We start from the raw sequence: 11,459 nt of genomic DNA on the forward strand, positions 1-11,459 counted from the left end.
TTTGAGGACTCTTAGGATTGTTTCTATGATGCAAAAATCTCTCCTCTCTCTCTCTCTCTCTCTCTCTCTCTCTCTCTCTCTCTCTCTCTCTCTCTCTCTCTCTCTCTCTCTCTCTCTCTCTCTCTCTCTCTCTCTATAAATCCTTAATGGCTAGAATGTAGCAATAACAACTCATTCAAAACACAAGGATTGATGTGTAGCTAGGGGCCATTGCTTTGTTGAGTCCGAAGGACCATATAGAATGCTAACAACAGGGAGACTTTCAATGCCGTAATTGCTAATATGCCCATTGCTCGATTGCTCCCATGCTTTTTGTTGCTTAATTTCATGATTTTGAAATGTTTATCAAGGCTTATCTTTAGATGTTAAACATGAATGTGAGAAATCTACAAAGTTTTGGAGGAATTTGGTGTATAAACCTTTAAATATAGTCAATTTACCTCTAAAACTTTTCTTTGTGCAAGTTTCCCAAAGGAAAGAATTTATTTTGAGCACTGACCACCATAAGCATGGAGATCCTCAAGACCTTAACCCCATCTCCTTTTGTTACTTGACTTCATATCTTTGATAGGAGAGAACATAAAGCTCTTGCATGTGACAATGGAGAGGGTAAACAAGACACCATTCTAGTATTAAGTGAATCTTTTATTAATGTTACAATGCTAAGATGCGCAGTTATGTTGAAACACTTTCCAAAACCCTGTAAAAATCAGAATGATTTTGTGTGGGGGGGTCATTGGGTTTCAAATTTCTTGTATTCTAGAGGACACTCTTATATAGCTGGAGGCCAGAAACCTTTCACTTTGTCATAGTAACCATTTGTGCAATTGGCCATTTACCATCTTACATAGACATGGAAGCTTGTTAAGTTAACAAGGCGATGCTTCACCTTCGAATTATAAAACACTAAAATGAGAAGGAAGTCAGGTCCTGGAAGGCTAAATAAGATTTTCAACGCTTCACTTGAAAAGGTAGGCCGAATCACGATTCGAAATGGAAAATAATCAAATTTCAAATGTGCTCCTAACTCTCTTCCTTTGTAAAACTTGTTTTATAAAGCCAATAACATTTCCCACCCAACACCTTAATCAAACTAGTAAGCAGTTACTCCCTCCCACTAATAAGAAGTCACTGATAATACTGGAACCCCCTCACCTCGAGTTTGACTACAATACCAGACAAGCTTGCCTTCACAAACTAACACTCAAAGCTAAGGAGACGTGTTTGTAACATGTTCTGTTATACAGACCATCTTCAACTTTCTTTCTACATAAATGTTTCTTCAAGCTGAAATCTTGAAATTCATTCGCGTCCTCCTGCCTGCTATGTATATTACTCATACATATGTGAGCTGCAACATCCAGTTTATCCATTTCTACTGCATGTTCAAAAGCCCATTTTCCAATCTCCAGGTTACCCCATTTTTGGCATGCACCTAACACGGTGTGCCATGTTGTACGACTACCTAAGAATGGCATGCTTTCAAGCACCACCACAACATTGTGTAATTGACCTGCACGACCAAAGAGGTCAAGCAAGCAAGAGTGGTGCTCTACATCTGGCAAAACTCCATGGCATGCGCCCATCATCTGAAAAAATGTTTGTCCATCTTCCACCAGACCTGCATGACTGCACACATTTAGTACAAGAGTGCATGTCACTACATCAGGCACTTCACCGTCTTCTATAAACCTACAAAATGATCCAAAAACAGGCTCATCTTGTCCAATCTGGACATATCCTGACATAAGAGAATTCCAAGTGAGAACATCTTTATATGGCACCACATCAAACACATGTTGTGCTTCTGCAAGCATGCCACAAGAAGCATACATCTGGACTACCGCATTGCTGACTGCCATATCATTTTCCAAGTGTCCTTGTTTCACAGCTGCTGCATGCACTTCTTGACCCTTGTAGGCAGATCCTAAATTGCCACAGGCCTTGAGACAGTGGGCAAATGTGACTGCATCAGGACAAAATCCCTCCAAACGCATCCTGTCAAACAACTTTAATACCTCCTCATCACAAGTATGGTCCAGATATCCGATTGAAAGGGCATTCCATGAGACAATATCATGAGTCACAAGAGTGTCAAACACCTCTTGTGCTTCAGCTAGCATTGCACATTTCGCATACATATCTAAGAGTGCCGTGCCAATGGCAAGGTCTTTCTCTAGCAAACCAACTCTGACAATTGCGGAATGTGTTGCTTGACCACCGTCCGCAGCCCGCATGCCACCACATGCTTTCAACAAGCTTAAGAAGGTAATCCTATCGGGACAGTAACCCTCAGATTGCATGTATTCAAAACAACTCAAAACCTCTGCATTGAGCATGTTTTGAGCATACCCTGAGATTAGCACATTCCACGAGACCAAACTTCTCACTGGAAGCTCCTTAAATACTTCTTGAGATTTCCCAACCAGCCCACACTTCGCATACATATCCACCAAGGCATTGCCAACAGCTATGTCTGTTCTCAGTGAACCCCTTTGCTTTATTTCAGCATGTAATTGTTGGCCCCGAACAGAGTCTCCTATGCTGCCACACGCCTTCAAAAGACAATGGAAAGTGGATGCATTGGGAAAGATGCCCTCATGCTGCATCTGCCCATAGAACTTAAGTGCTTCCTCATTATACCCATGCTGCACACATCCTGCAAGAAGGGCACTCCATGAAACAACATTCCGGGTGGGAAGTCTATCAAACAATTCCCGGGCTATTTCAAGCAGGCCACACTTGATATACATGTCTAACAATGCGTTAAAAACAACTACGTCTACGTCCAGCAGTCTATCTAACTTAATCTGAGCATGTATCTCTTTGCCTTTGCTTGCTGCTCCAAGGCTGCCACAAGATTTGAAGATGGAAGGAAATATATTAGGATCAGCAGGTATACCTTCGCAATGCATTCTCTTGAGACTGTTCAGTGCCTCCTCTGCACAACCATGCTGGGCATATCCTGAAATCAGCACATTCCATGAGGCTATGTTCTTAACTAATAGCCTGTCAAATACTTCTTGTGCTTTTGACAATGCATTGCAGTTGGCATACATGTCTATCAGTGCATTGGCTACAGCAGTGTCTTTTTCAAACGACCCCTCTTCTAAAATTGCAGCGTGTAATTCTTTGCCTTTGTCTACAGCACCCACACAACCACATGCTTTTATTATGGAAGTGATAGTGAGTGTATCTGATAAGAAACCCTCCTGCCGCATCTGTCTGAGGCAGCCAAACGCTGATTCGCAGTGTCCATATTGGCTATAACCAGCAGTCAGCACATTCCACAAGGCCAAACTCAGAGATTTTTGATGGTCAAACACCATTTTTGCTTCCTTGAACAGATGACATTTAGCATACATGTCCACCAAAGCTGTAGCATTAGCCAAGTTATCTTTTGGCACCCCACCATTGGCAATCTGAGCATGTAATTTCCGGCCCCTCCTAGCAGCCCCCAAGTTCCCACACGCTTTGAATATGCATGCAAAAGTCACTCCGTCTGGAAAAAGGCCCTCACATTGCATCCGTTCAAAACATGAAAATGCCTCCTCACCATGTCCATGTTGGACATAACCACCAATAAGAGCATTCCATAGAACCACATTTGGAACCCGTGCGCCCCTAAAGGCCTCTAGTGCATTTCCAAACATTGCACATTTAGCATACATTTCTACCAAAGCAGTGGAAACAATAATATCATTTTTCAAAGTCCCTTCTTGAAGAAGCTGACCATGTATCTCTTGGCCCTTATTTGCTGCCCCTATGCTTCCACAAGCTTTCAAAATGCAAGCGAAGGCAACCTGATCTAGAGGGAGGCCTTCACGTTGCATATTTTCAAAGATGTGTATAGCTTCCTCACCATGACCATGCTGGGCAAACCCTACAATCAAGGCAGTCCATGAGATCACGCTGTGACATGGTAGCTCATCAAACACTTCTTGAGCTTTGGTCAGTATGCCGCATTTGGCGTACATGTCTACCAATGCATTGCCAATAAGGTCCTCTTTTTCCAAGAGTCCATTCTTTATAATTTGGGCATGCAATTCTTGACCCTTGAATAATGCTCCCACGCTTCCAAGGCCTTTCAAGATGCCGACATAAGTAATGACATCCGGGACAAACCCTTCATCTTGCATCTGTTTGAAACAAGCAAGGGCCTCCTCAACATGCCCATGTTGGGCATACCCTGTGACTAACACATTCCATGAGACTATATTCGAACCCGGAAGCTCATCAAAAACTTCTTGTGCTTTTGACACCAAGCGAAATTTCATATACATATCTATGAGTGCAGTGCCAACAAAAGAGTCCGCTTTTAATAACCCACTGCTTACAATTTGTCTATGTATTTCGCAGCCCTTGTCTATAGCTCCTGTGCTACCACATGCCTTCAGGATGCAAGTAAAGGTGACTGCATCTGGGGATAATCCATTGCATTTCATGCGCTCAAAGTAATGAAGTGCTTCTTCACCACAGCCTTGTTGAACATAGCCAGCAATTAGAGCAGTCCATGACACTATATTATGCTCTGGGAGATTATCAAACACTTCTTGGGCTTTTACAAGGTCACCACATTTGGCATACATATTGATCAAGGTCCCACCAATAATGACATCCTTGCCAAACAACCCCCTTGCAGCAATATCAGCATGTAGTTTGCTGCCTGTTTGAAGGTCTTTGCGCTTAGTGCAAGATTTGAGTAAAGTTACATAGGTGAAAAGCTCGTCAGTATATAAATATATATTTTCCTTACTGCCTGGGATGGCGATTGCCATTTCCTCTTCACTTTTCTGTGCATGGTTATGAAGCCTTCTTGCTGCAGTCTTCAACAAAAACAGCTCTTCATGTTCTGGAAACAGGCTCCTTACAACTAGCTGCGGTCCTCTTTTAGAAGGACCCAGCATGACATTTCAGAGCCATCAATGCATAAGCCCTACATCAAGAAATGTACAAGATTAGGCTACTGCCGTAACATCTCCTCCATACTTTACAAACAGAAACCGTAGTGCTGGCTCGGGTCCCTTGCCCATGAATTCACCAAGGATTCTGAGCAATTCTGATACATGCAGGCATGTCGAAGAAAGGAAAAGGGCGCAGCCTGGTATTCTTGAGCTAGTGTAGCTGCTTTGGAAAATGGTTCCTAAGTCGCTGATGCAACGCAGGTGGAGCTTATAGCTCCATAATGAATGCTCCCTTGCCATTCGTCCTTTTGGACTGGCTTTTGAAACAAGGATTTTGGAGAGTAGATTTTAAGGAGTGCTTAAAATCAGAAGAACACGATAATCGACCTGGTTGGTAGGGGTGGCTGCCTTAATAGCTATGGTCCCTTGGATGACGTCATGGCTCAACAGGAGCATGACAAGACCTTGTAATTTTTTGGGCTGATCAATATAATTCACTCACAATTGTGAGTTTTGCTAAATAATTTTTTTTTAAAAAAAAAATTTGTTGTGTTTTAATAAACAAGGTGAAAAGGCAGGAAGGCATGCTAAGTTTAGGAAAATGAGGGAGAGTAAGTTTTGGTAAGTGCTTACAATCATATGGAATTTATGTTGCATATTAATATAAAATTGTATCATCTATTTTTTTAAAAGTGGCTCCTACTAGTTCTCTTAAAATAAAATACATTGATTGAAAGATGTCTTCAAGATTCTCTCTGCCCTCATTGCTTAATCCTCACCTCCTGCTCCTGTCGCCAAAACCTGTTTTCATGTGTGTGTTACCCTTCTCCTACCTTTGGACTCGTCCCTATGAGCCTACAAATTCGCCTTTCGCGATCTTTCACATAATCTTCCCCGACCATTCATGGACTTGCACCTACAGAGCAGTCCTCTCACGTCATCTCCACTATGCATATATCAAGGGAGGACACGAGAGAGAGAGAGAGAGAGAGAGAGAGAGAGAGAGAGAGAGAGAGAGATCCCTAAGTGGGAGGCATGGCCTCCATGTGGTTTACATCCCCCTTCTCAGTCCTCCACCTCTAAATCTCCTCCAGCATCTTCTTGTCATCTCCACTAATGGACCAGTTTTTGATTTTCTTCTAGTTGATACCCCGTACTCGCAAATGGCTTAATATTATGAAGGGGACCCAATAATAAGATAAATGGTGCACATTGCACATCAATAGTTTGAAACAAAAAGGAAGTAAAATACAAAGACACATTAAAAATCAAAACAAAAGAATATTTTAATGCTTTCAAATAAGCATAGACAATAGTAAAACATTTTAGTTAAGTGATTTTTTTTAAAAGCCTCAAATGAGAGAATAGTTTATTAACATCTCACTATGTCACTGTTCGAGAAAGGTGTGTCTGAGCTTAAGCTTAAGCCGGTTGAAAATCGAGATTAGCCGGTTGCAAAGGATGGTAAAGGAAAAAAAACCCGATAAAATATACTAGAAAATAGTTCAAACATTTCGTAAATTTGAAAATTTATACTAGTATTTCTAGTTTATTTATATAAAGAGGAAACTTGCTGCTTAGACAAAAAGACTTTGTCAAAGACTCCATCATAAGATCAAATTACTAAGGACTGGCAGTGGAAAGAAGGTGAGTCGCGGTGAGCTCTGAGGGTTTCTGGACATTCTGAGGGTCAAGATAGGCAGTTGCGGTGAGTTCTGAGGGTGAGTGGCGGTTGCAAGCAGTAGGCACACGCAGGCAACGTTCTGCTCAGCCTCGGGCCAGGTGAAGGCGGCCCTCGGTCCGCGAGCCCACACTGAGGCAGTTCCCTGGTCCTTGCAATGGCGTGCAGGTTTCGATTAGCCATGGTCTGGTTCACTAGTTGATGCACGCACTCAATCTAAATAATCGCGATTCTCCCAAGTTAATAATCGCCATCTGCCTTCTAAAATAATCGTGTTCTTGCTCCCAAGTTAATAATCGTCATCTCTTGCCTTTGATTGGAATTGATAAGATTTTAAAGGTATTGCTATTGGTTTAAAGAGCTTGAAAGTTTTGTTGCTCCGTGGGGCTAGAGGTTAACCAAGTCACCTGGGAATGGAATCCGACAGAGTCGAATTTTCAAAAATGCTAGCGACGGGTAAAATACCCAGAATGGAGCTAGACGTGCCGATGTGGATGAAGGCGACGGCTTGGCTGTGAGACCGGTGGAGGATGCGACAATGTCGAGCCCCAATTCGCCAAAAGTGGTGTCGATCGAAAAGGACAAACTGTCTCGATCGAAAAAGTTCCTTTGGAGGAATCAAGGGAGAAAATGGCCTCAGCTCATGGGTTCAAATTTGAGTTAAAAACCCTCAAAGACGGGGTCCCTCAGGGTCCCATCTGTACGAATGTGAATAAAGCGTCAAATGCATCTGCAACTCGCAGGCCAGGCATCTCATTTGCTAGCATACTCAAGGGGCCTAACTATATGGATTCAGAAAAAGGTGCATCAAAAGGGGTGTCGGGTGAAGGGGATATTGGAAAACTGCAGAATACAAGAGCTAGACTTCAGCAAGAGCTCATGGAAGTTAACAAAATGATTGAGGCTAGCCCTAGCAACAACAAAAGAACATGCTCCCAAACAGACCACAGTGGGTTGGTTGAAGACGGCGGGTTGGTAGATCGGGCCTATTCTGCTTTAAGAAAGTCCTTGCCACAGCAGGTGGAGGTTGCCGATGCTATTATACTGTAGCAATTCCACCAATGCTTATCAAAAAAAAGTTAGCCAGGCAAGCTCAGCTAGCGCTAGTTTTTGGGTTTAGTGGAAGAATCCCGAACAGGTTTGAGATGATTCAATGGCTTCAGGGCCCACTGGACAATCCATTTGGAGCACTACAGGAAAAGAAATCCCCAGAATTCGAACCCCCGGATTCTCCTGAGACCAAGGAGAGGGGGGGGGGGAATGATTCGGATGCTGAAGAATTCGTTTCTCTTTCTCAATGAACCCCTCATTAATGATGGAGTCTCTCACTATCCTATCTTGGAACGTAAAGGGGTTGAAAACCCGTAAGAAGAATACCCTATTCTGGGAGGAAATAAAAAAGGAGAAGGCAGTCAACTGTTGGGCCATCCAGGAACACCACTTAGATGCCCATAGTAAGAGAAAGCAGGCGCTAGCAAAGAAACTAGTATTCTATGGAGAAGGAAGTAACGGTTTCAGTGGCGTCCTCAGCATTGTGGACAGAGAATTGGAGCCGAAGCTAGTTCTAAACCACCCATTCGGCAGAATCCTGGGGATTAGAATCAGATGGGAAGGGCATCCCTTCACCATTGTGAATGTGTATGGCCCTTGCAATGCAAAAGACAGAGCTAAACTATGGATGCATCTTAGAGATACTCCTATTGAAGGTGAGTGGTTGTTGGTTGGCGACTTCAATATGGTAGAAAAAAGCAGGGATAGAACAGGATCCTCCAGTATGCTGGCAGGCTCGAAAACGTCTAAATGGCAAAGTCGGTGTGCAAAATGGGCGATGATCGACTTATGGGAAATCGGCCCATGGAACATCACGCCTAGGTTCACCTACACAAGCCTCCAGTATGCCCGCACTGCCTCCAGGCTGGACAGATGCTATTGCTCACACCAAGCTGACTGGATACCGTCGTTGATGGAGATGAAGGTGTTACCATATACTTGTGGTAGTGATGTGTGTGAACACACTAGGACCGCCGGGGCATTTTTTCCCTCTTTAGGAGGTTTTTTCCCCCATGCATTGTATATATGCCCATCACTCTAGGGCGCTATCTATCTTTCCATTGCACACTAAGTAACACTCTCTCTATTGTGTGCCTTGAGCTTCCTTCATCTTCTCCAAGCTGTGTGTGTTTTCTCTGCAACCCTAATTCCAACAATTGGTATCAGAGCAGGTCACGGCCTCCCAGGCTTAGTCGCCAGCTGCTCCAGTACACGCCCGCTCACTTACTCCGATTTCAGTGAGCTTTGGCGAGCGTTCGCAGGTCGACAAAAAATTTGGGTAAGCTCGAAGAGCTTGGTCTGCTCAAAATTTTGATTTGGGCTCATTTCGGCCTCCGTTTCCACTACAAGCAGTACTGCACAGGCTATTTCGTCATTTTGTGTAGAATTTCTGTCAGTGCCGTTTTCTGCATAACAGGTGCCTTATAGTCTTCTACGGTTTGTGCTATATAGCACAGGTTGTTCCCTCTCCATTTCTCCTATTTTCGGGCAGTTTTCACATCAGGTGCAGCATTTACCATGGCTGACAACAACAACACAGATGTGTTCAAGATGTTTGTTGCCGAGGACAGGTTGGATGGGGACAACTACCCTATGTGGGCTTATATGATGCAACATGTTCTTGTGTCAAAAGGTGTTTGGAACATTGTGCAGGGCATTGATGTACGTCCTGGTTCTGAGGATGTAGGCGATGTTGAGGATGTTGCAGGTCTTGCTGCAAGGATTGCAGCTGTTAGAGTTGTTTTGCCTATGGTAGAACAAGCTCATTGGGATGTTAAGGATCCGCAGGCTCATGCATTGATTGCGTTGTCTGTGAAGCGCACCATTGTTCCTCACATCCGTTCAGCAAAATCTGCAAAACAGGCTTGGGATATTTTAGCAGGTCTTTATGCAAGCCGCAATGAGGCTAAAATTGCTTTGCTGCGTAAAGAGCTGGAGTCGAAGATTATGCATGAGGAAGATGATATGGACACTTTCCTTGCTAGTGTCAAGGATATCAATGAGCATCTTATTTCTGCAGGTGAAGTCATTTCAGACAGTTCCCTTGTGCAGACTGTTCTTGATGCCTTACCAGATTCCTACCAGACTTTTGCTAGTACTTGGAGACTGATGCATTATGCACATTGCTGTTGCAAGAGTCACTCCCTAGAAAAAACAGGACTAGGCAGCATGCAGTTGAACAGGCTTTTATTGCTTCTCAAAGAAAGGGTGGTAACAGTAATGCAGCCACTTCTTATGGTTCTGCTGCGAGTGGCAACAATTCTGTTCCTAATGCTTCTGATGGCAGTACTTCGTCTGGCAATTCTGGTGATAAGGGCAAAAAGAAGATGCGTTGCCATTATTGTAAAGCCAATGATCACTTGATCAAGTCGTGCCCTAAGTTGAAGGCCAAAGAGGCTAAGAAGAAAGAGGGTGGTTTCATTGCAAATGCTGGTTCCACTACAAATACAGCCATTGTTGAGTCTTCTGTGAAAGGAGACTGTGTTGCTGATGTTGATGCAGAATGGGCTTTTAGCGCAGAGTGCACTTACAATCCTGTTGTCCATGATGCATATGAAGGAGTACGAGCGGAAGTGCGACGCGAGAGAGAGTGCGAGAAGAAGAGCACGACGATATGGTGAACTCGCTCTACTGTAATGTGTAGAGCATAGTGAGTTCTTATTTTTACAAAAGAATATGTGTACATACCTGGCGGCCCGCCCACTTACCTGGGCGACCACATTGGGCTTTATACCCCAACAACCTCCCACTTAAAGTCCAATGTGGTACTTTAAGTGTGAGAGAAGCTACAATACAAGCTAATATGCAAGAGATGTAGAGAAGTGATGTACTACCCTACACCTAACTGCTTGCGAAAATGCGCAAAGCTCTCTGAGGGAAGTCCTTTTGTAAGTAGATCAATAGGATTTTCTGTGGTGTGAACTTTGACAAGCTGAAGTTGCTTATCCTCGAGCATTTCCCTGATGAAATGATACTTCACATCCACATGCTTTGTCTTTGAGTGATAAAGTGGATTGCGAGCCAATTGTATAGCACTTTGACTATCACAATATAACACAGGCATCTCTTCTTTGATTCCCAAATCTGTTACTAGTCGATTAAGACAAATTGATTTTTTGCATGCCTCTGATGCTGCAACATATTCAGCCTCTGTAGTAGACTGAGTAACACAATCTTGTAATCTAGAACGCCATGATACTGCTCCACCAGCCAATGTAAAGACATACCCTGACGTAGACCTTCGGTTGTCTAAGTCACCTGCATAATCTGAGTCTGTAAAACCCTTTACACTTAGCTCCTGACTCCCATAGCATATATGCATACTCTTTGTAGCTTTCAGGTATCTCAATATTCCTTTCACTGCCTCCCAATGTTTCTTGCCTGGGTTTGACATGAATCGACTTACTACTCCCACTGCAAATGCAATGTCTGGGCGAGTAGCAATCATTGCATACATCAAACTACCCACTGCAGACGCATATGGAATCTTATCCATTTCAGCCTGTTCTTCCTCAGACACAGGACAATCTTATTTGCTAAGTTTCACATATGGTGGCAATGGAACACTTAGTGCCTTTCCCTTCTCCATATTGAAACGTTGCAAAACCTTGTCAATATACTCTGTTTGAGATAACCAAATCAACTTCTTTGATCTGTCTCTCTCAATGCGCATACCAAGTATATGACTTGCCTCACCCATGTCTTTCATGTCAAACGATTTTGCCATCTTTGACTTCAAAGCTGAAATTTCTTCCAAGTGCTTGCCAACAATCAACATGTCATCCACATACAAAATAAGGATCAGCCAACTACCATCCTTAGCC

The 11,459-nt window shown here is 43.3% G+C and overlaps 1 protein-coding gene across 1 annotated transcript; it reads right to left on the reverse strand.

Moving 5' to 3' along the window:
• Positions 1–780: 780 nt before the first annotated feature.
• On the reverse strand, positions 781–5,293 carry LOC147428955 (pentatricopeptide repeat-containing protein At2g39620-like). Its single transcript, XM_086495372.1, has one exon. It carries the CDS (start codon positions 4,905–4,907, stop codon positions 1,191–1,193), a length of 3,717 nt encoding a protein of 1,238 aa, XP_086351498.1. The 5' UTR covers positions 4,908–5,293; the 3' UTR covers positions 781–1,190.
• Between the last annotated feature and the right edge of the window lie 6,166 nt (positions 5,294–11,459).

The sequence above is a fragment of the Adiantum capillus-veneris genome, chromosome 22, assembly GCF_014529385.1.
Source record: "Adiantum capillus-veneris isolate H3 chromosome 22, ASM1452938v2, whole genome shotgun sequence".
NCBI lineage: Eukaryota > Viridiplantae > Streptophyta > Polypodiopsida > Polypodiales > Pteridaceae > Adiantum > Adiantum capillus-veneris.

Bases quoted from the DNA above. Each gene is read 5' to 3' on its own strand.
- LOC147428955 (XM_086495372.1), bottom strand. From the start codon at position 4,907: ATGCTGGGTCCTTCTAAAAGAGGACCGCAGCTAGTTGTAAGGAGCCTG.